Source organism: Phytophthora sojae, assembly GCF_000149755.1.
Source record: "Phytophthora sojae unplaced genomic scaffold PHYSOscaffold_3, whole genome shotgun sequence".
In the NCBI taxonomy this organism is placed as follows: Eukaryota; Oomycota; class Peronosporomycetes; order Peronosporales; family Peronosporaceae; genus Phytophthora; species Phytophthora sojae.
This window is the reverse complement of record NW_009258117.1, coordinates 2,966,866-2,990,468: the sequence shown is the minus strand read 5'-3', so window position 1 is coordinate 2,990,468 and position 23,603 is coordinate 2,966,866. Positions and strand designations below refer to the sequence as shown.

The 23,603-nt window shown below is 57.1% G+C and overlaps 5 protein-coding genes across 5 annotated transcripts; 3 read left to right on the top strand and 2 right to left on the bottom strand.

Moving 5' to 3' along the window:
• Nucleotides 1–356: 356 nt before the first annotated feature.
• On the top strand, nucleotides 357–1,430 carry PHYSODRAFT_495516 (hypothetical protein; the record flags this gene model as incomplete). The annotated part of the gene is made up of 1 exon (XM_009524601.1): nucleotides 357–1,430. The coding sequence occupies one exon, from the start codon at nucleotides 357–359 to the stop codon at nucleotides 1,428–1,430; it is 1,074 nt and encodes a 357-aa protein (XP_009522896.1).
• A 1,097-nt stretch (nucleotides 1,431–2,527) lies between these two features.
• PHYSODRAFT_462296 (hypothetical protein) lies at nucleotides 2,528–9,259 on the bottom strand (the record flags this gene model as incomplete). The annotated part of the gene is made up of 6 exons (XM_009524600.1): nucleotides 2,528–3,967; nucleotides 4,082–4,402; nucleotides 4,583–7,306; nucleotides 7,478–8,167; nucleotides 8,243–8,714; nucleotides 8,781–9,259. Coding segments are annotated over 6 exons (6,126 nt in total), but the record flags the coding sequence as incomplete, so codon positions are not given.
• A 421-nt stretch (nucleotides 9,260–9,680) lies between these two features.
• On the top strand, nucleotides 9,681–16,041 carry PHYSODRAFT_491524 (hypothetical protein; the record flags this gene model as incomplete). Its single annotated transcript, XM_009524599.1, has 4 exons — nucleotides 9,681–10,601; nucleotides 10,670–11,167; nucleotides 11,369–11,889; nucleotides 11,967–16,041. Coding segments are annotated over 4 exons (6,015 nt in total), but the record flags the coding sequence as incomplete, so codon positions are not given.
• Nucleotides 16,042–18,199: 2,158 nt separating this feature from the next.
• On the top strand, nucleotides 18,200–19,795 carry PHYSODRAFT_558663 (hypothetical protein; the record flags this gene model as incomplete). Its single annotated transcript, XM_009524598.1, has 1 exon — nucleotides 18,200–19,795. The coding sequence occupies exon 1, from the start codon at nucleotides 18,284–18,286 to the stop codon at nucleotides 19,793–19,795; it is 1,512 nt and encodes a 503-aa protein (XP_009522893.1). The 5' UTR covers nucleotides 18,200–18,283.
• A 332-nt stretch (nucleotides 19,796–20,127) lies between these two features.
• On the bottom strand, nucleotides 20,128–21,630 carry PHYSODRAFT_328314 (hypothetical protein; the record flags this gene model as incomplete). The annotated part of the gene is made up of 1 exon (XM_009524597.1): nucleotides 20,128–21,630. One exon carries the CDS (start codon nucleotides 21,628–21,630, stop codon nucleotides 20,128–20,130), a length of 1,503 nt encoding a protein of 500 aa, XP_009522892.1.
• Between the last annotated feature and the right edge of the window lie 1,973 nt (nucleotides 21,631–23,603).

Sequence of the window (23,603 nt, the reverse complement as noted above, 5' to 3'; positions counted from 1 at the left end):
GCTACACCACGTTTACACAAGTCGCATCTCTTGAGATTTGAGACTCGGCATTACTGTTGCCAGGCCAGGGCGCCCTCATGCCTCTCCGCCTGCCGCCGCTGTTGCCGCCTCGGGGCCCCGCGCCGGCCGCGCGCGTGCAAGCCTCGGCGTCTCCGGCGTCTTCCTCGCCCGCGTCCCCCGCCGCGCAGACGACGCTGCAGCTGGCGCAGAAGCCCAAGCCCAAGCCCAAGAAGCAGCAGCAGCAGAAGAAGAAGACGCAGCCGCCGACAGTCAAGCAGCCCGTGACGCTGGACGACGTGGAGCGCCAGCTCGTGGCGCAGCTGAGCGCGGACGTGCCGCCCGACACCAAGCGCCGCATGGCCAAGGCAGAGCTCAAGCGGCTCAAGCACTGCGAGATCGTGCGCCAGTCGCGCGTGCGCAAGAAGAACGAGCGCAAGGGCCTGCGCCAGGTGAACGACGAGCTCGAGGGGGAGCTGGACCAGCTGCTCGACGTCTACCGCCGCGAGCACGACTGGATGCACTTCGACGAGCGCCGCCTGCGCGACGTCCTGTTCAAGAAGTTCGTACACTCCATCTACGAGGTGCGCGGCCTGCGCCGGGAGAACGCGGAGCTCAGGGACCAGTTCCTCGTCTTCGACGCGCTGGGCGAGCAGCTGCAGCGCCTGCAGGGCGACTTCCAGATCCCGCGGCAGCTGCTCGGCGCGCGCACGTCCATCGGCACCATCCACTTCCAGGAGCTGAGCGAGGCCGAGGCCCGGGACATCATGATCGACTCGCACAGGCACGCCACGTCCTTCTTCGACACCATGCGGCGCGTCGAGGCGGACGAGCAGGAGAAGACCATGGGCTGGACGCAGCACCAGCGCATCACGCCCGACGGCCGCGTGCAGTTCAACTTCACCAAGCGGATCGAGACCATCGGCGCCGAGGAGCTCGTGGACAAGAGCTGGGAGATGTACTGCGACTTCGGTCTGTACCACGGCATCTATTCGTCCGTGCAGAAGCTCGAGATCCTGCAGAAGATCAACGACAACACGCTCCTGATCCGCCGAGACCTGCAGGAGGGGAGCTCGGCGCCGATCTTCCGCACCATTTTCCTGCTGTTCCGGATACGGCTGGCCAACGGCTACCTCATCTGCTTCCGGTCGCACAACCCGGCCGTGTGCGTCGAGGACGACGACGACCCGAACGTGCAGTGGATGGAGATGTTCTACTGGCTCATGATCACGGACCCTCCTGCCGAGAGGACGGTTCAGGGCATTATTGGCCCCCCGAGGCCCCCCATCCGAGGCTGCGACGTCACATTCGGCGGCAATTTACTCAACGGTCGGAGTACCAAGCACGCTACAATCTGGAAATACCAGATCGCCATGGCGCTGCTGCGATGGGAGAGTAACGCTGCTGCGCCACTGTTCGCGCTTTATGGATGAAAGTCTGCCTTATCTGCTGGCGAGATACTAACGCTAATTGTACTTATTATTTAACCCAAAATTGTTGTCATGACTTAAAGGTGTGACATCGAACGTCACCATTGAAGGAGGGATCGTAGAGAAGAGCATATTACTCCAGCGACTCGATCTCTGCGTCTTGCAGCGGTGCGTACTTGCTCGCCGAACCTCCAGCTTCTGAAAGAAAAAAAACGAGAAAAAAATATCTATCAGCCGTCTCGAAAGCATTGCAGGGCAAGAACAACGTGAGAGTTCTTACCAGTGGCGCGCTTGCGAAGTACGTGAATCGGAGGCGCGCACTTGTTATCATCCGCCGCAAATCTCAGCGTATTCTGAGATTTCCCGTTGGCATTTTGCATACTGAATGCCACAGCTTCTTCCGTGTCGGCACTTGGTGCCAATCTCTCCACTGGTCGACCCGTGGCAGCATCCACGCTTCGGATGCGTGAGGCGAAGTTACTCTGATGGATCAATGATCGAAGAGGGACCGTATCTGTCGAGGTACTGCTCGGTCCTTCGTCCTGTTCTTGCTGGAGCTTGGACGCGATAGCGCCAATGCTGTTCACTTCTTCCTCGTACACGCTGTCCGCGTCCTTACTCGACTCCCCAGTAGCCCTGAGCCGCCGTTTACTACGCCACGAACCCCTTTGAGTCAGCGTAGATGCAGCCTTGTCACCAAAATCATCGTCGACATGGTGCAGGTGGTGTGTCGGGTGGCGGAAGCTCGCATTCCAGTCAAGGGGGTCACTCGGCATGAGGATCTGCAGTAGCGGCGAGAACGCCGTGTAGCAGTCCTTGCCTTCTTTCAGCGCGTCGAACATCTTGTCCACGTGTCGAGGTAGCTCTTCCACCGTGATATTCAAGTAGCTGTTGGCATCTTCCCTCTCCGTCTCACTGCCATTGAAATCCTTGACCTGGCTGGTCGCAGTGTCAACCTTCGGGTCCTCCGAAGGCTTGAATTCAGCCCCAACACTAAAAGCGCCCATTCCTACGGACACCGCTGCGGCGGAGCTCGGGGAGTGGACGGGTGCCGCTCGCATGTGGAGTTTTCGTAGCTCGTCGACTATCTCGAGCAACGCCTTGCCCCAGTTCTCCTCCATGTCTGCCTTTGAACATACGCCAAGCTTCTTCGCCTTGAGGTGCTCGTACGCGCACTCGCAGATGCGAAGTGCCAAGTGCGAGAACGCGTGCTTGTGCGCCACCTTGACGAGATCCTCCGAGCTCAGAGACAACAGGTCGCACGCGCGCACACTGCGCACGGTAAACGCACTGATGGCACTCCCCAGCAGACCTCGTTCTCCGAAGAAGTCACCTCGGCGCAGTCCGATCGGACGGGTGAGCGCCAGCAGTGAGCGACTGTGCAGTCGCAAATGCCCTCGCAGTACAAAATACATTGCGCGTGCGATGCTGCCTTCCACGACAATGTTCTCGTCGGACGGATAGCCCTCAAAGTGCAGATGCTCCACCAAAGTGTGTCGGAAAAGCTCGAGCTCGTCGGCCCCCTCCCAGCAGATCGGGGTGATGATCTTCTTGAGAAACCAGTCCACCGGTTCCCTTGACACGTGCAGGACGCACGCCGTACGGATCGGCCGAGGCATCTCGCCTAGAATCTCCTCATAGTTCACGCCTGCGTGCGACGACCAAAGCGACGTCATGAAGGCGTGCGCGCGGGCTTTGAGTTGGTCGCTCACTCGAAGCCGCGCCAGGTAAATCTCGATTGCGATGTGGTTCTTGCGGAAGTCCACCTCGAGTCCAATGTACGAGATGAAGAGACTCGCGAGCTCGCCCAGCACGAACGACATGGTGATCAATCCGACGAACGAGACCGCGATGTGGAACGCATACAGCGATGCCGTCTGCGGTGGCAGGTTGCGAGCCTTCTTGATGAACGTCGTGGTCGCGAAGAAGAGACCTCGCACGAAGCGGAGCGCGAGCTGCGAGGGTGACGGGTCATCAGGATCGGAGATCACCAGCTCCTGAGACGGAAGCCAGGCGTCCCATTCCGTGCCAAAGCCCACCTGCGTTGCCACTGCGAGATACGCGCACGCCGCCCAGTATACCATGAGCAGATAGAGTATGGTGATGTACCAGAAGCGCGTGATCTCGTACGTGACGCTGCGTCGGTTGAGCTCGTCCAAGTAGCTCACGACGTTGAAAATCTTCAGACAGCGCAGCAATCTCAACGACGGACCGCAGTGGAAGTCGGACAGGAACCGGTGGAATGGGATGGCGGCAATGGTGTCCCACAGCATGCGCTCCTTCTTGTACATGGCGCGCAGATCCTGCTCGTACAGCTCCATGGACGCTGGCGATCCGCGTACGTGCCAACTGAACCAAACGTCCAGGATGAACACGAGCTCGCACAATAACCCAAAGGCCTTGATGATGACAGCCATCGGCGTCGTGCGCTCCAGATCATCCATGGCGAGTTGGTACGGGGTCAGAATCGAGATGTAGAGGATGCAGACGACCATGAACCGCAGCCACGCCAAGTGGAAGTCGCTCTGCACTTCGGTGCCCTCAATGAGGCAGTGAAGCGGGGTGATAACGTACCGCTCTATCCACTTGAGAGCTGTTCGCCCTGCACTCGCCACCATCGCAGCATGCCTGCTCTCCCCGTCCTGTAAACGCACATGCTGAATCTCCTCCTTGATCCGCTCCGCGCGCTGGTTCATGATGTCCGCGCGCGACAGCATTAAGCCCGTGGCAGCATCCGTTCCTCGGTGCTGCTCCTCGCGCGAGAGCTGCAGCAGGCGCGTTTGCTCGCGGTGGATGTTCACGATGCGCATGACCTTGTGTTTCCACTCGGGATACCGGTCGAATACGAGTTCGAGCGACTCGCGAGATAATTTGTACAGAATGCACGACGTCTGCGCCTGGATGTGCGAGTTGCGTCTGCCGTTGGTGAAGAGCCCGTTCTCTCCGAAGTAGCTGCCCGCCGAGATCTCGTTCACCTTCCGGAGCTGCTCGACAAGACTGTTCCTCTGGACATTCGGTCCGCTGGAAGAGCCTCTACGAATGCCCAGCCGCCACAGCTTAGTAGGCGGTGCACCATTTTTCGGGTTAATGGGCCCTGCTTTCGGCTCAAGTTTCTCTCGGATGCCTGTACCGTTCACGCCAGTCGAAGTGTTGACGACTCCGAGGGGTAGAAGCACGTCCAGCACCCCCGTGAAGACAAAGTACATATCGCTGCTCTTCTCGCCGACTCGGCAGATGAACTCGCCTCGAGAGACCAGCACCTGCGTGAACTGGGACACGAGCATGCGCGTGACGGAGCCCTCCATGCCGCTGAGGAACTCCACCTTCTCGATCATCTGCTTGAGGTGAACGAGTCTGATGTCCGTGAGTAGTGAAGGGGGTAGACAATGCACCAGAATATGCTCCTGCGTGATCGTGTGGAAGCGCTTGAAGAGGAAGAACGTCTTGAGTCGCTCTTGCAGCGCATCTGGCAGTTGGAAATGGTTGAGCATTTGCCGCACCGCGCCCATCTTGGCGTTGAACTCCCTCGTCTCGGAGCTCGTGAGCTCGATGATGTCCGTGAAGTTGCCGATCACGTACGCGAACAGGAAGAAGCCCGAGGTCATCGTGATAACGCTGAAGATGCACTGCGCCGTGGTCTTGGGGAACTCGGGCTCGCTCGAGGCCGACATGAGCCCGAAGGACCAGTACAGAGACGCCATATACTGCAGAATGTGCGGCGCGTGCTCCAGGTGCGCGTGCGGCAGCCAGTGGTTCTCTCCGAACGCCGTCTTCTTGGTGACAGGCAGCAAGGTGCTGGTGAAGTTGGGCACCGCCACCTTGGACGCGAAGTTGAACCAGATACACGCCAGCACGTGCGACAGCATGAACGTGTAGTACAGCAGCTTGAATAGACGCAGCTCCGTTGTGCGCTTCAGGTAGCGCGTCTCCAGCGCGTGGAGCTGCCTTGGAACCTTGAACAATCGCAGCAACTTGTTGATGTTGAGTAGATCCCAGCGCTCGTGGGCGGGCACACTCCAGTTCACAATGTACAGAGGCAAGAGTGCCGCGATATCCAGCGCGAACGTCCCGGAGCGAAAGTACGCGCGTTTAATCCGCTTGACGTTCATCATTTTGTTGCCGTACTCGTAGAATCCGAGGCGCGAGCGGATGTAGATGTCTAGAATGAAGCACACCTCCATGAAAACCATGATGATATCCGCAGTCTTGTGTCCGTCTTCCAGTGGGAAGCAGGCCTGGAACATGACGAGGATCCACTGCGCCGTCATGACGAAGAACACCCACGTCTCCCACGTTAGAATGAACATTGAGTCCGGGTCGTACACCGTGTGGTGCTTCAAGGACCCGAAGATGGCATTGCGGATGATAATGACCGTCGACTGGCGTCGGATGCGCCGCTGCGTCTCCTTGTTCACTGCCGACTTGGCCAGCTTGTTGTTGAGCAGCCTCTTCTCGAGCGTCAGCAGCTCCACTTTCAACGCTGGGAAGATGGCCTCCATCACGTGAAGTTGGTCTCGCGAAACAAAGAGTAAAATGCAGCCGCTGTTGGCGCTCACATGATCTGTGTAGCCCTCTCCGCGCTCCTGTTGCGTGAGCGCCGCTGTGCCGAAGAACCCGCCGCGAGGAACCTCCCGAGGCGGGCCACCCGCCGTCACGACACACACCTCCCCCTCCAGCAGGAAGAACATTCCTGTCACGTAGTCTCCATGTCTGTAAACTATCTCCCCCTGGCCGTAGAGGATGAATTTCGCGTTCTCCACCATAACCTCTTCCAGCTTGTCGTGCACGGGTCGGATGCCCTGGAGCAGCGCCAGCGTCTGCAGTACAGGCAAGCAGATACTACGCAGCACATCAAGTCGCACCGGCCTCGGTAGATCCGCCAGCAGCTCACCGATGTTGGCGCCTCTGTGCGAAGACCACCAGTAGTCGAGGAACGACTTGACGCGGTGGTGGATGGACAGCGGTGCGTTCTGCCGACGCAGAAACAGTTGAATGCGCGTGCTGGTCGCGAAGAACTCCTTCTGCTCGAAGGCAGAGGCGGTGAAGCGCTTCTGCACGTTGTCGACCACGATGGCCGTGATCAAAAACCCACTCAGCATCAGCAGAAGCGCTGCGATCAACTGAACGTCTGTCGCAGGCTCGACGCTTTTCCCCGGTGATGCCAGCACTCCGACTGCGTAGTACAGTGAGCGTGAGTATTCTAACGCGCTGATCTCCCGGAGGTCGCTGATACTCTCGCGCTCGTTGAAGACCGTGCTATTGCAGTTCTCTAGGTGTGTGGAGTTGAGCCGCCGCAGACAGAGGTTCGTCGACGAGATCCACGCTTCTTGCGCGTTCGGGTTGAATCCTTCGATGTACGAGATGGTGAAGTGAATACACGCTACGATGTGGAAGAGCATGATGAGCAGCACCCCCAGCAGCGTGAGTTGACGCCGGTTGTTCGTTGGGTAGAAGTACTCGATTTCACTCAGGTGGGTTTTCAAGTACAGCACCCGCAACAGCCGCGGAAGCCTCAGGAGGCCGTACCTCGCCATGTGCAAGTATTCGAAGGGCAGCGCGCACACGAGATCGAAGAAGAAAGGGCCTTCAAAGTACCGTTTGGCACTGCGCATCGGGTCCATGATCTTCTCCGAGTCGGCCGAGTACGACAGACTAAAGTTGAACAAAATGTCGACAAACAGACCGACGATGAAGATGGTGTCGACCGCTTGAGTGAGCCACGGCGGGCTTTGCCACAAGGGGAACACCATTTGAACCGGCACCATGAGCCACGAGTGGCACAGACTCACTTGCAGCAGGACGAGCCACCACAGACGAGCGCGCGAGTGGTGGTCGATGCACTTCTTGCGTAGAATGTATCGCCAGATGCCACGTCTCGGCTCGACGAGCGACTCGACCGATGGCTGCCGCGCGTGCATGGAGTGGTGGTGGGGATGTCTCGAGTTGCTGTGGTTCCCCATGGAGTGTTGCTGTCTCGAGTAGCTGTGGTTCCGCGCAGACAAGTGCGATGCGGGCTGCGAGTCGGTTGAGTCGATTTGCGTCGGGATGACGAGAGTGCGCTTCTTCGTGGGCATCAACGCGTCAGATAAACTGCGTCTCGAGTTAAACTCGCCGTTCATGGTCAGCACTCGCGTTAGTGTGCTGGTGATCGCCGACGTGCCCGCCGCGAGCCCAGCGGAGATGGAGTTGCTGCGTCCGTTAGTCTTCACGTTGATGGAGGCATTAGGGGACACGATACTGTTGACAATGTAGTTACTGTCCCCCTGCATCTCCCTCAGCGTTGCTTCGACGTGCGCGTCGATCATCATGGCGCATCGCGGGTATCCGTCCAGCACTCGCTCGCAGTGGAATCGCGAGAGTTTGTAGAGAATCGCGTACGTGGTTGACATGACGGTGGCAGTGCGCTTCATGGACGAGAAGACGGACAGTTCACCGAAGCAAGCGCCTTTGCGGATCTCGCGCACTGTGACGGACTTGATCACAACCGCAAGGACTCCCGAGTGGACGATGAACATGGCGTCTCCGTCGTCTCCAGCGGAGAAAAGAGTAGTCTGAGCTGGAATCGCGATCATCTCGAGTAAACTCGTCATGGCCACGATGAATGGGTCGCTGCAGCCTTCAAAGATCGGGATCTGGGCGATGATCGGCTTCAACAGCCCCACTTGAATGTCGTTGGCCACCGACCGACACAACCGCTTTGATGCCTCGCGGTCATTCGACTCGGCATCCGTGTAGTAGCGCTGCAATTCAAGTAATAAATCATCATAAGAAGTTAGCCTACTATAGTTATGGTGTAAAGTTCCGCAAGTACATACCCGCAGATACTCGACTGCCTGGACTTGTTGGCTTTCCGGGACGCGGTGGAAGGAGAGAAGATGTACAAGCTGGTTGATCCGCGCCTCGACGGCCTCTGAGTGGCCGCTCTCGCACTTGGAGATGACGAAAATGGTCGCAACCAGCGTCGTGAACATGGAAAACCCGCACAACGCGACCAGCGTCGTGAATAAAAACTCGCTGATGTGACGCGGTAGCTCCCCCTCAAAGAGCCCCGTCATGATACCGATACTCCAGAACAGTGAGCTCAGGTACTTGGTGTGCAGTGGGTGGTGGCTCTCCTCCTCCGGTGGCAGCCAGTGGTTCGTGTGGCTCTCGTTGTAGCCGAAGCTGTAGCGTATACACGCCAATACGTGGGCCATATACCCCATAGACACCACCACTTTGAGCAGCTTGAGCGCGACGAAGTTCTTCGCGTAGAGCTCGTCGAGACTCGAGATGAATTGGCCCAGTCTGAAGCAGCGGACGAACTTGAAAAAGGTGAGCCGTACTACCATGTAGTTGTCGCTGGTGAAGAACGCCTGCACCGGTAGAATGGCGATCACGTCCGTCGCGAACTGGTACGAGCGGAAGTATCGTCGCCGCGTGAGCTTCTTGTCGCGTACGAGGTTCCCGTCCGCGTAGAATCCCGTATGTGCTCGCACGTAGAAGTCCAGGAGGAACGCAGATTCACACACTAGCGCCATGACAAACTCTGCATTTGCCGTCGAGATGGCGTGCGGCTGGAAGGATAAAAAGTAGGGCACCATGAACATTTGGTAGAGCAGACACAGCAGTAGAACGTGCTCCCACGCGCGCACGGCGCGAGATTTCGGGTCGAACGCGTCCGTGACGTCGTTGTCCATGAGCGACTTTGCTCGGTTCTGCAGCGAGAACGCGTCCATGACCTGCTCGAGCGACCGCCTTCCCACTGAGAGACTGGCCATGGATCTGCGTCGACCTTGTGATACACTGCCGCCCTCCACCCGCCGAACGGCGTATCCGCTGATCATGCTCATGTTGGATTAGGCGGATGGTGCTGATCGGCCATGCGCGTGCTCGTGGTCGTTGATAATTGAGGTGGCGGAGGTGGTGATGGCGTCGGCCGAGGGTTCGTATGTCGGCGTTGCTGGCATCCACCGCCAAATTAACTTCCGTGTCCCAACACGAAACCAACTTGCACGTTTGCTATCTCGGGCGCCATCTCCATCCCCGAAGCAAAAATCGGTAACGATTAAGGTCAAGGTGGGGGGTGCCTCACGCCCACGCCACCCCAGGCAATTTACACAGTATGCGCATTGTCCAGCGCTTATAAACCCTGTAGCAAGCCGACACTGACGCCTTTGAGTGGACCGGGCAACACCAAGGCGCCTACCGCGTCACTCCATCCAGCGGCTCCAAACTTGGCCGTCTCCCAGTTTTGTTTAGCGACGCATCACGATGCCAGCGGCGCGACTCCGATCTCTGAGCAGCGTGACGGGGTTGCTCGATGAGATCATCATTCGACCATCCAGACGCGCTCGAGATCCGCAGGCAACGAGCCTGAAAATCTGGTACCAGGTGCTGCTCGTGAGTCTGCTCTACGAGTTCGCAGCTATTCCATTCATCATCACGTTCCAGCCGGAGATCCCGCTGACTGACAGCATCGCTGCGATCCTGTTCTACGAGTTCGAGTCGCTGTTTCTCGTCGATTTCTACGTCAAGCTCACCACGGGCTTCTACAAGGACGGCAACCTGGTGAACGACATCAAGGTCACGCACGTCAAGTACCTCAAATCCAGAGAGTTCGCGGTGGATTTACTCGCGATGATCCCCTTCTCCGCGCTTCCGGTGCGTTTGTCCACGTCTCCGATGGTCCTGGAAGCGCACAAGGTGCTTCGAGTGTACCGGATCCCGAGATACCTCTCAACTGTGGACGACGCCTACGTCCGGCATTTTGAGCTGCTCAAACTGTCCAAGCTGCTCGCTGGCGTCGTGTTACTATCGCACTACATCGCCTGCATCCGCTTCTCCTTCGGCTACGATGAGCACCACAACAACCACTGGCTGCCAGCGCCGCCTGAGCACGCAGCTACAACGCGTACGCAGTATTTGATGTCCATGTTCTGGGCGTTCGGCCTGCTCACGGGCCTGTTCGAGGGCGAACTGCCTCACAACATCAACGAGTTCTTCTTCACGATCGCGGTCGCCGTCTGCGGGTTCTCCGTCTTCACGTACCTCTGCGCCACGTTCTTCCTCATCTCCAAGTGCGAAGCCACCAACTCTGAGGTGTCCGAGGCGCGCATTACTCAGCTCAAGCACATTTTGACCTTCCACAGGGTGCCCGATCACGTGAAAGAGCCGATTATCGAGTACTTGAGAGTACGTGAGCTATACACTCTCGTCGTATTCAGTGGTTCCAGGCTAACACTTTATTTCACTGCATGCAGCACTACTACACCGGCACCGACACGATCGACCGCGAAGTTACCAAGCTTCTGTGCCCATCAATCGGCAAAGACGTCCAGATCGAGCTCCTCAGGGACGTCATCGCTAATATCCCCGTGTTTTCCGGCTGCAGACCCGAGTTCATCGAAGTGCTGACGTCGTTGCTGGAGCGGGTGTCTCTGCCCGCTCAGTGCACGCTCTTCAGCATTGGAGACCCGGGAGACGCCATGTACATTATCCAGGCCGGAGTTTTGGACGTTCTCGGACGGAAGGCCAAGATCCGAGAGCTCCGCAAGAACGACTTTGTGGGCGAGCTGTCGCTCTTCTCGAGCTTCCCTCGATCGGCCACAGTGGTGACCAACACGTACTGCGTGCTGTACAAACTCTCGCGGTTCCACACCGAGCTGGTTCTCGAAACGTATCCGACTGCCGCGTACGGGATTAAGAAGGTGGTGGACGCCATTATCGAGAAGACGCAGCTCAAGAGCAAGCTCGCGCCGGTGGATGCTCGTCCGTTGATCAAACCACGAAGAGCGAGCAGCAAAGAAAATCTGCAGAGTCCTTCTACCCAGACAGAAGCCTGGTCCGGGATGACCCCCGCTCCAAAGAAGAAGATGAGTCTGGTGATCCCCACGCTGTTCCACCCCAACGCGACGGTCTCTCCAGTGGAAGAAGTACCAACGCCTCCAGCAGCTCGCCAGCCAATGCACTCCACTGCAAAGCGTCCGCCGCGTCTCCAACTTCGACGAGTTTTAAGTATGAAGAAGAAGCGCTTGTCCGACGCGATGAAGGACGTGTACGACGAGTACACGGCTCCCCGAATCGATGCCGTTGTGCCGAAGCCCTGGTGGGCGGTTCTACTGCTGAAGCAGTGTCTGGACTGCACTGGCGCGTTTCGGATCGCTTGGATTGTTGCATTGGAGGTTGTTTTGGTCTTTAACTGGTGCTTGATCCCGCTGCAGCTCAGCTTTCCGGCCTTCGACGACATGGACTGGTTCATTTACGTGATTAATGGGGTCGCTGACGCGATTCTCTGGGTCGATATCTACGGGAATTTCAATCTGGGCTTCGAGCAGGCCTCCGAGACGATTCGAGACGCGACCAAGAGCGCTCCTAGATACTTGAAGGGCGCTTTCGTGTTTGATTTCTTATGTGTTCTACCGTACGAGATATTCACGCGCCCCACGCTACACTGCTTAGCGCGGGTGCCGCGCTTGTTAAGGTGGGCAAATAACAATAGTGGGCTTGGTGGGGTAGAACAGGTGTATTGATATTGTTTTTTTTTCTTTGTGATCGCAGAGTGTGGCGCGTCCCGGGGCATTTCCACGAGGTGGACGCGATCTACCCTCTCCGAAGCAAGTACCGCCTCATACTGTTCGCAGTTCTACTGTTTCTACTGATCCACATCGGGACGTGTCTGTACTTCAGCTTCACATCTTTCGTGGGGTTCTGTGACGAAGAGGAAGGGTGGCTATTGTACCATGACGTGGAGCTTCAACGCATCAATGAGACCCATTTCCTAGGCCACGGGGACGTCGTGTACAGTCTCCACGACGCAGAGCTCAAACGCATCGCCACGATGCAGTACTTGCGGTCGTTTTACTTCGCCACTCACAAGCTCACTGGTCTGGGCAAAGGTCTCGAGCCCGAGAACGATTTGGAGTATGTCGTCGCGCTGTTGTTCATGTTTAGCGGCTTCGTCATCACCGCTATCGTGGTCGATAACGTCCAGAAGCGCTTCACTGCGTCCGCGCACGAGGAAAAGGAGTTTTTCGCCATCCGATCACGAATCCAGGGGTTTCTGCGTCACCAGGACGTGCCGTTCGTCATCCACCACCGCGTCAACTTGTTCCTGGACTTCTGGTGGGCTTCGCACCGCGGCACATCGGTTGATGAGCTGCTAACAGAACTGCCCGTCTCCTTCAAGGTGGAGGTGTTGAGGAGTATCTACCTCCCGGCGCTGCAGACGTTGGCGCTGTTGACTGGCGTTCGCCCCTTTTTGAGCGGTCTAGAGGACACTTTGGTCGAGAACGCGGTGATGATGCTCTTCGGCCAGGGAGAATTCATCTATCGAGCAGGGGACAACGCGCGCGGACTCTACTTCTCCCTCGAAGGACGTGTAGTCCTCGACAAGAGCGGGAGACGTACCAAGGTGTCACGTGGAGGGTACTTTGGCACGGAAGTGCTCAGTATTGACACGATGCAAGCCGGGTATACCGAGGACGCGGTAGCCGAAAGCGGCTGTGTTGTCATTTTCCTATCGAGAGGTGCGCTCCACAAGCTGTACTCGGCGTTCCCGCCTCTTCCGTCCGAGCTGCTGCAGCTTGAGGCTCGACTGCTTCATACAAAGCTGGCCAAGTCGGCTTTCAATAGCCAAGACCTCCGCAAGTACTCCAAGTCTGTGCGTCGAGTGTGTATACTGTCGCGACCAGAGCGAGCGATCGACCCCGACTCGAAGTACGTTATCCTGTGGGAGACGTGGCTGTCTGTTGCCATGACGGTGCAGTGGATCCACGTATTGATCAACATTTGCTTCGGCGCACTGGCGGAGGCCTCCACTACGACTGACGCAGTCACAATAGCACTCGAAATTTCCTTCGTGGTCGACATTTACGTTCGGTTATGCCTCGGATATCGCGAGTACGGCAACAAGATCATGGACTTGGAGCTGATCCGTCGACGATACCTCCGCTCGTGGTATTTCGCCATCGATCTCACCGCTCTACTCCCGTTGTTCATGATCAACTGGCTGCCCTCTGTTCGACGGCGAGAGCTGTTTAATCTCAACAAAGTGGTGCGTTTACTGAAAGTTCCGAACCAGTTCCGAGCCTTGGAGCAGCGGTACATCAAGTTTACGAGCGAGCTGCGCATGATGAAGCTGGTGTACTACACGTTCCTGGCCACGCACATCCTCGGGTGCATCTACTTCGACTTCGCCTCTCACGCTTCAGGACTGTACGGCTCGGAGCTTGGTACTACCACGAGCTTCGGGGAGAACTCGTGGTCTCTGCCAAAGTCACTGGAGCACGGCGACTTACTGCATCAGTACTTCGCCTCCAACTTCTGGGCGTTCGGCATCATGTCCGCGTCCAACACGGGGGAGCCGCCGCAGACCACGCCGCAGTGCGTGCTCACCATTATCACGCTCAACATCGGCTTCTTCCTGTTCGCGTACGTGATCGGGAACTTCACGGACATCATCGAGCTCGCGAACGCCGAGCACCGCGAGTTCAACACGAAGCTGGGCTCGATTCGGCGGCTTCTGGTGCACTTCAAGCTGCCGATCGTGCTGCAGAACAAGATCAAGACGCTGCTGTTCTTCAAGCGCTTCCACTCCATCACGCAGGAGGAGGTGCTGGAGCGGTGGCTGCCTCCGCCGCTCATGACGGACATCCGGCTGCTCAACTTGAACCCGATGATCGACAAGGTGCCGTTCCTCAAGGGCATGAACGCGTCGATCACTCGGATGCTGGTGGCTCAGTTCAAGCAGGTGCTGATCCTCAAGGACGAGTTCGTCTACCGATTCGGGGACGACGGCACCGACATGTTCTTCGTCTTCACTGGGGTCCTCACCATGTTCGCTCCGAAGAGGAAGGACGCGTTGGGCTCTACTTCTGAAGGGATACTCGATTATGATCGCATGCGGACCATGCAGAAGGTGAGCGACGTCAGCGCGGGGGACTTCTTCGGGGAGAACGCACTGTTCGCCGACGCGCCTCGAACGTCTTCGGTCCGCAGCAAGTCGTCGTGCATTCTGTACTCGCTCTCGAGACACTCGCTGGAGATGGTGTTCGACCTGTTCCCGGACTGGAAGACGCGCGTCCTGCAGACGGCCAAGCTCCAGCAGAAGGAGATGAAGCAGCGCGGCAACTCGGTGGTGGCTCTCGTGCGCAGCTTCAACAGTTTGCCTGCGTTGAAGCCCATTGAGACTGCGACGCTGCCCACGGAGTACATCGTGCAGGGCGCCTTCGCCTCTCCTGGAAGCTGGTGCTGCTCTCTCGACTGGCTTGGCATGTTTGCAGCCGTCTTGGAGACGCAGAGTCCGTCGCATATTGTTTGGCTGCGTGTAGTGACTGCCAGCACGTTCTACGTGGCCTTCATGCTGCCGAGTTGCGTCGCGTTCGAGGCGTGTCGAACGTGGAGCGGACTCTCGCTAGGCGCCAATACCCTCGAAGTGTTCTGCTTCATAGTGTTCGTGGTGGACATTTGGGTCAATTTGCGGCTAAAGAAGACGGAGCTGGCGATGGAGCTTTACGAGGTGGACATCCAGGAGTCGTATCGCCACAGTAGACTGGCGGTGGACATCGTCGCCGCTCTACCGATCGAGTATCTGTTCTACATGTTCTCCCCGCCGACGGAAGTGGCCTGGCTGAGCGTGAACCACTGCGTCAAGGTGCTGAACGTCGCGCACTACATGAACGAGATCCACCGCCAGAGTGTTTCGTACGAGTGGGGGCGCCTTCAGACCATCTCGCTGCTCTACATGCTGGTCATGTACTGGGGTGCGTGCGCCTACCTCCTGTTCGCAGACCTCGAAGGCTACAGCACCGAGTGGAACTCGTGGTTCCCCTCGGTAGAACTCGACGTGGACGACGATTCTCCCATGTACATGTTGAACCTCCGTCTGCTGCGTGGGCTGTTCTTCGCCGTCACGGCCTTCATCAAGAAGGGGCGGACGTTCATGCCCGAGGGCAACGGCTTCATCTTCGCCGTCATCGTGTGCTTCCTAGGGCTGATGGTCATGGCCTTCATGATCGGAGAGATCGCCAGCCTCTTCATCTCGTCCATCGACGACGAAGTCAACTACCGCAAGAACCACATTGCCGTGGAGCACACGATCGCGCGCTGGAAGGTCAGTCCAGCGCTCAACACGCGCGTGCACGTCTTCCTGTCCAACCTGTGGTCTTCGCATCGAGGCGTGGTCTACCAAGAAGTGTTTAGCACTCTACCCCCGCAGATCCGCCAGGAAACCGTGCTGCACATTGTGGATTTACCGCTGCAGGCGTTCCTCTTCAAAGTGTTCCGTCCGCTAGCGCAGGGCGATGGCCCCAGCCTCACGCGACTCACCCAGGCCATCGCAGACCAGCTACGCTTCGACAGTTATCCGAGCGGGGAGTACGTCCTGCAGGAGGAGCGGATGCCAGAGGGGGTCTTCTTCGTCGTGTCGGGCCATCTATTGGCGACCACGAAAGCTCGAGGCCCCGATCAGCCCGTCGCTCAGTACATGCGAGGCGACAACTTTGGAGAGCGCGCGATCCTCACATACTCCATGAGCAACGTCTCGGTGCAGACGCAGATGCCGTGCGACCTGTTCCTGCTGAGCACGCACAGCCTAGTGAGCATCCTGAGCGGCGACGAGTTCTTCTCCATCGTGCAGATCGCGGTTGAGAGCCTCTTCCACGCGCTGCACCGACAGCAGCGGAAGCAGGGAGGGCGTTCTCCCTTCCCCATGACCCCGTCCGTCTGGGAGCAGTGTCTTCGGAAGGTGCTCCACCGCCAGCGACTGAGGTGGGCGCTCAACAGCATGGACGGTGATTCTACCCCGTCATCCAAAGGTGAAGTGCTTTGGAGCAAGCTGCTCACGAGCGTCCTGGACAACAGCGACGCGGCGCTGTCATGCTTCCAAGTGTTCCGTCCCTTCCTGGAGATGGCAGGGCCCAAGGGCGAACTGTTCGACCGGATCGCGCCTCAGAGACGCGTTGCGAACGGTCTGGCGAGCTCAAGGAAGAAAGCGGGGGAGCAGTTCCGCTCGCTCGCCCGCCAAATCGGCATCGCGGCTATCAGCACGAAAAACCGCGTGGTTCCGATCCTGAACGGCAGCACAGTCTCCAAGATCAGCTCCATTTCGAGAGGGAGCTCCGTGTCACGAGGCCGAGGCCGAGACCGCTCCACGCGGTTCTTCACTGAGAGATCGCAGAGAGTTCGGGAACCGACGAACGACGCGTAGATGCCTACGGGTGGGTGGCCTACAGTTCACATCATGGGCAAATGCAGCGATCGAACGCCGTGCTTGCAGTTTAGAGCTGCTCATCCGCCTGACAAGACAAAGTCGGAGGGGAGGGTAAGTGGCGTCGATTGCACTCGTACCAATTGTACATACAACCGTTTAACATCTACAACAACACGGCGAATCGTGAATCCAGGAGAGGAGTACGCTGAAGATCAAGGAAAACTTATCGTTATAGTGACGATCATGAATTCAATTCAGGATATCTTTTACAGATGCAGTTGAAGCTGGAGAACCGAATCGCGAACTTGTCTGGTAAGCGATCATGTTACGAGGACAAATACACTTGCTTGGAACGGCTCCTAGTCATCTTGGCACCGTGTGGATATCATCACATCAGTCGCAACTGGAGGCCGGCCACCCGGCAGCTTGCGCCTCGATGAACCAAGTTTTGACTTGTAGACTCATAACTCGTTGAAGTTGGTTCTCAGATATATACGGAGTCGTCCTGATACAGGTGCCTGCGCTGCCGGGCATCCTAGATTATGATTCAAAGAAAAACTTAGTTAGCTTTCCCTTCCTCAAACGATTGATCCTTCGCTTCGCTAGTCAGCATATTCCAAAGGGAGACAACTCGATATTAAGATGCGCACGAGTGACCGCATACTTGGTCAATTGTTTGGCGGCATGCTCGAAGGCATCGGTAGTCGAAGTCGCAGATGTACAACCGCGCCTTGATGGGTAGCCAGGTTTCTACGTGAACACGCATTATCTCGTATGATATGGCAGCCAGATGGCGTGTTAGCGTAATGGAGAGGCTTTGCAGGCGCTTCCTTCTTCACGAATATTTGCGTTGCTGTTGTTTTGTAGGCATCCCTCCGTCCGCAGAGTATCCTGTGCTCACCTGGGAGCATCCTCCCTTCGCCTGCACTTCTAAACAATTAACACGCCGTGGATTAGACGAGCGGCAGCACTACCGGTTCTGATTCAAATGCAAGCTCAAATTTCGGTCTCAGTATCGCCTGCCGCAACCTAAATCCCTATGCTCAGTCGATTCGGCTCAGTGAGCCGAGGCGGCAGGCAGTCACGCTTCCCGGTGGTGCATCTTCACGATGTGCTCGTTGCCCTAGCGGATCCGCTTGATGTGCTTTTTCGTGGATTAATGGCGGCACCGTGGAGATTAACGCCCAAACATTTGACGTACAGACGCTACCGGTATCGTCCTAGTGTGCAATGCCCCCCCCCCAAGGCTCAATCGAGGCAAGCAACACAAGGAGAAATCCAGGCGTGAGCCGGACTAGCAGCGGGCAACCGCCAGACGCTCAAGCCATGTGATAGATCAAAAGCCTGCAGATATTACAGCGGAGATCGTGGAATCGTGACTAGCGACTTGAGGCTGTGCACCCGGCAGCAGGCCCCGCTCTTATCCCGTATGGGGCTATTCGATTCATCTGCTTTGACAAAGGTCAGCGACGTCTTTGTGCAGTCCATGCCGTCCTTCCTCAACGTAGCGCGTTCTGTCGGTTGTTCCGCCAGCGGATTAATCTCCACAACTCGCGCACTCACTCGTTCATTCCCAATTCCACCGCGTCCGACGCAGGTCTTGCACTCGACTCGACTCCTCTTCGCCTCTCAAGACCCCCCTCACCTGCTTCGGACCCGGTCCACCATGTCGAAAGGACCGTTCCTCACCGCGGAGGACTGCAAGTCCGCCTTCAACCTCTTCTGCTGCATCTACGGTATCGGCACGCTCGGCATGCCCGGCAACTTCGCGCGCGCCGGACCGACCATCGCCGTCATTGCCATGGCGTTCATGGCATTTGCCAACATCTACTCGTCTATCACCATGTCCAAGGTCATGCTGCTGGCGCCACGGTCCGTCAAGACGTTCGGAGACCTCGGTCAATGGAGCATGGGCGCCACCGGCCGCTGGCTGTGCGTCGTCACGCAAATGGGCTCGTGCCTACTGATCCCGTGCGTGTTCCTGGTGCTCGGCGGCCAGTTGCTTGACGGCCTCTTTCCCGAGGCCTTCAGCCAGTCCACGTGGACCATCTTGATGGCGCTCATGGTGCTGCCCGTGTGCTTGGTGCCGACGCTCAAGGAAGGATCGGGCGCCGCGTTCGCCGGCTGCATGGGCACCATCATCGCCGACGTCATCGGTGTCGCAGTGGTCATCCACGGCATGCGCGGCCACCCGGACGTGCCGTTCCCGGAGCTCAAGTTCTCGCAGGTGGCGGGCGTGTTCGGCAACCTGTCGCTCGCGTATGGCGCCGGCATCGTGATCCCGGACCTGCAGCGCCAGCACAGCGACCCGACCCGCATGCCCCGCGTGGTCGGCGTCACGGTCGCGTTCGTGTCGTGCCTGTTCCTGGTGCTCGCTAGTACGGCGTACTCGGCTGTGGGCTGCCAGATCTCGGGCAACCTGCTCTTCACGATCTACCCGGACCACGCGACGGGCATGACGTCGCTCGGCTTCAAGCCCAACTGGGGCATCGTGGTGCTGGCCTACCTGTTCATGCAGCTGCACATTACCATCGCCTTCTCGGTGATCCTGAACCCGGCCTTCTACATCTCGGAGCGTCTGCTGCTGGGCATGCACAAGGTGCAGACCCAGGAGCTCGAGAACGGCTTTGTCTACGAGCCGTCTTCGTCGCCGACGCAGGCGCTAGCCAAGCAGTCGGACGCTGGCTTCGCGAACACCAACAACTCGGTCGTGAACGAGAACCGGCGGTCCAAGATGTCGTACGTGTCGGTGGCTGACTCGGAGCGTGTGCACAAGGACAACGAAGAGGAGGAGGCGGCGGAGTACAAGGGCGCGAACGTGCTCAAGTACGTGGCGCTGCGTATCGCCATCGTGGTGGTGCTGGTGATTCTGGCCATCGTGTTCAAGGACCACTTCTCGGAGTTTGCGGACTTCGTGGGCGCGTCGTGCATCACCATGAACTGTATCCTGCTGCCGATTGTGTTCTACCTCATCAAGGCGTGGGAGCGCGTGCCGGTGTACGAGAAGGCTGCTGCGATCGTGGTGGTGATCGTGTGCTTCATTCTCGGCTGCTACGTGACGTACACGACCGGCAAGGCTCTGTTCTCTCCGACCGAGAGCGACAAGGAGTTCCCGTTCTGCGACTCGGAGTTTGAGAACATCATCTACTACAACTACACGGCCGCCCACGAGGCTTAGGCACCTCTTTGTTAGACATGGTTGCAGGCCTGTTTCGCCTTCTTTGAATGTACTTTCCTTGATTGTCAATTTTGTCTGATGAAAGCTTGTTGAGCTCACATCGCGTAAAGTTGTAGGTGGGTATCCAATGTCAATGAAACTTTTTAAAGTTTTGATTTCAATTTTAAAAAATTAACAGTAAACATGAAATCATGAAGGCTATGATCGCGCCGTACAGTTACCGGTAGGTAAATCGAGAAAAGTTCATATGTATTGCTTTTTGGTGTTTATGCATGAAAATCAGACAATCTCAGCAGCGTTCGAATAGGCGACGCCCCCAAAGACGCGGTGGTTTAGGTCTCGTGCGCAGCAGTGTAGTTGTAGTACACCTTGTTCTCGTACTCGGAGTCGCAGTAGGGGAATTCCGCGTCGTTGTCGGTGGGGAAGAACAGGTCCTTGCCGGTCGTGTACGATACGTAGCATCCGAGCACGAAGCAGACGAGCAGCACGATGCTGCCAGCGACCTTCTCGTACATGGGCACGCGCTCCCACGCCTTGATGAGGTAGAACACAATCGGCAGCAGGATACAGTTCATGGTGATGCACGACGCGCCCACGAAGTCCGCGAACTCCGAGAAGTGGTCCTTGAACACGATGGCCAGAATCACCAGCGCCACCACGATGGCGATACGCAGCGCCACGTACTTGAGCGCGTTCGAGCCCGTGTACTCCGCAGCTTCCTCCTCTTCGTTGTCCTTGTGCACTCGCTCCGAGTCCGCCACCGACACAAAGGACATCTTGGAGCTGCGACGAACCGGGTGGCTGACACTGGCGTAACCGGGGTCCGAGTGCTTCGACAGCAAGTCGGCAGGCGTAGCAGACTCCTCAAAGCCGAAGCCGTTCTCGAGCTCCTCGTTCTTCTTCTTGTGCATGCCCAGCAGCAGACGCTCCGAGATGTAGAAGGCCGGGTTCAGGATCACCGAGAAGGCGATGGTAATGTGCAGCTGCATGAACAAATATGCCATCACAACGACTCCCCACCGCGGCTTGAAGCCGAGCGACGTCATACCCGTGTCACTGTCCGGGTAGATAGTGAAGAGCAGGTTGCCCGAGATCTGGCAGCCCACAGCCGAGTACGCAGTGCTCGAGAGGATCAAGAAGAGGCACGACACGAAGATGACAGTGACGCCGACAACGCGGGGCATGCGGGTCGGGTCACTATGCTGACGCTGCAGGTCCGGGATGATAATGCCAGCGCCATAGGCGAGGGACAAGTTGCCAAACATGTTGGCCACCTGCTCAAACTTGAGGTCGGGGAACGGCACACTCGGGTGGCCGCGCATGCCGTACATAACGACCGATACGCCAATGATATCAGCGATGATGGTGCCCATGCACCCGGCGAATGCAGCGCCGGAGCCCTCCTTGAGCGTGGGAATGAGGCACACCGGCAAGACCATCAGCGCCATGAAAATGGTCCACGTGTTTTGGCTCCATGCGTCCGGGAAGAGGCCGTCGAGCAGTTGACCGCCGAGGATCAAGAAGACGCACGGGATCAAGAGCGAAGAGCCCATTTGCGAGATGACGCACAGCCAGCGGCCAGTCTTACCCATGCTCCATTCCCCGAGGTCTCCGAACGTGTTGACCGACCTGGGGGCGAGCAGCATGACCTTGGACATGGTGATGGACGAGTACGTGTTGGCGAAGGCCATGAAGGCCAAGGCGAAACATGCCAGGGTGGGGCCGGCGCGAGCGAAGTTGCCGGGCATACCAAGTGTACCAATGCCGTAGATGCAGCAGAAGAGGTTGAAACACGACTTGAAGTCCTCAGCCGTGAGGAACGGTCCCTTCGCCATGTTGAGCGAGGAGTTGTCGAGGTGGAGTGGAGGGAGACTTGGTTGTGTCGGACGCGGCGAAATTGGAAATGAGCAAGTACCAACTCGACTGCGCGAAGACTGCCACTTAGACTTCGGAGGTGGGTTCTCTTGTTGGGCGTTCTGTAAGCTTACCGGTATCAGCATATGCACGCCTGTGTGTGAGCCAGGGCCTTCATTCTTCAACATCGTTTCAAGTGCCCGTGCTCCGGCTCAATGAGGCGGGCTCTGTACTTTCGAGTCAAAGCGCGGCGTAAGCCGTGATGCTCCACGCACAATCTTACTTCCGAATCCCATAACTTCAGGGCTGGAGGAGGCCAACTCAATGGCATTGCTGCCGGTGAATTATTATATTAAGAGCATGCTGGTAGCTGAGCAGTAAATGTAAATGCCAGTGGCTGGCGACTTTGCGTAGATAACTACATTTACCCCCTCGGATCCTGCGGTTGAAGTGGAGGTTAAGCAAAAGTTTCGCTACTCATGATACTCATGAATGCTATCCTTGACAGAAACAACAGGTGGAATGAGAATGGCTCCGTACACAGTCTATCCGGGAGGGGGTGAAAGAGGGCCAACGGAGGTGAGCGGTTGCGAGGAGCGTAGCCGCAGCAAACCCGCGCGGGGTGCCCGCGAAGCAGGGCCGCGCGGTATTTGCGAAGGCGGGCCCAGCGACGAGCATTCCAGCGAGCCGAGCACTGTTCTCGCCAGGTGAGAGAATCTTTTTATCGCAGGAGCGCAGCGACTGCCTTTGCGGAGCGGAGCGGAGCAAAGTACCCCCTGCTGGGTGTCATCCGTCCTGCGTAGGGTGATGGGCTCCCAATACAAATTCTAAGCTTTGTAATAATATTAGCCAAATCAGACTGTGTACGTAGCCTCTGTCCAGGTGGAATTGCCCAACTTTTTGGCTTCAAGCTCAGCATCTGACTTCGGAAAATCCCGTGTTCGACAAATGTTGTAGAGGAGCGAGCTCGCGACGTCTCAACGCTGTCAGCGCCGAATGATGAGCATTTGGTTCGAGTTCAGCGAGGAATCGCAGCCTGGTGTTGATCGCTTACTGTGTGTAGTGTGTACATCTAGTGCAGACCTACAGAAGGGATCCGTTCGAAGCTAAGTCGCTTTGCCGTGGAAGCCAACTTGCAGCCGCAGTGCAAAGCTATCGAGCATTGGCCTCCGTATCTCTGCTGACCAAGCTGAACAATTCGTAATCTTCCCGATTTCACCGCACTCTTCGCGTGGGTCGGTCGGTTTACATAGGTAGTGGTGTAGCGCTGGTGCAGCCATATCCGCGTAGCGATGACAAAGCACACTGTAGAGAAAACAAAGACCAGCATAGTTAGGTAGGGTCGAGCTTTTCTACGTGAACACGAAAGTGAACGGATCTAAGTCGTCAATTCTGAGCACTATCTCGTAGGTGTGGTGTACACCTTCCGAGGAAGAGACAAACCCACAAGTACTATATATCCGGAGCCTTTGCGCAAGTTGAGGATGCTCTCCTGCGGCTTGCCCACTTTAAAAACCAGGATGGGCAGCCGGAGCATCCGCGGAGTCGGCAAATTTCGAGATATATTGACGAAATTGTCGACAAAATTGTCGACAAAATCAATCGAATGACGGCACCAGGCGCATGAGCTTGTTGTCATTGAGTGTGTGGTGTAAAATTCGCAAATTTAATACAGGGGTGCAGGTAAATTAAAAGTTTGTACGCCCGACGATTGCAAAGTAAAACGAAGTTGGATAGATTACAATCGATGCGTGAAAACCGCGACTTTTGGAATACTAGGGCTCCGCGAAGGCTGGGATAGGATTTTAGGGGGTAGGTGGGAGTTGGAATCGGTCGGTACCAACATCAATACTACGTACTGTGATCTTCACCAATTCTGTCAGTCGATTGGGCTCGCTAATTCAACGTCAAATCTTAAATTGAACATTGAGTAAGCGACTTGCCCCACGATGCA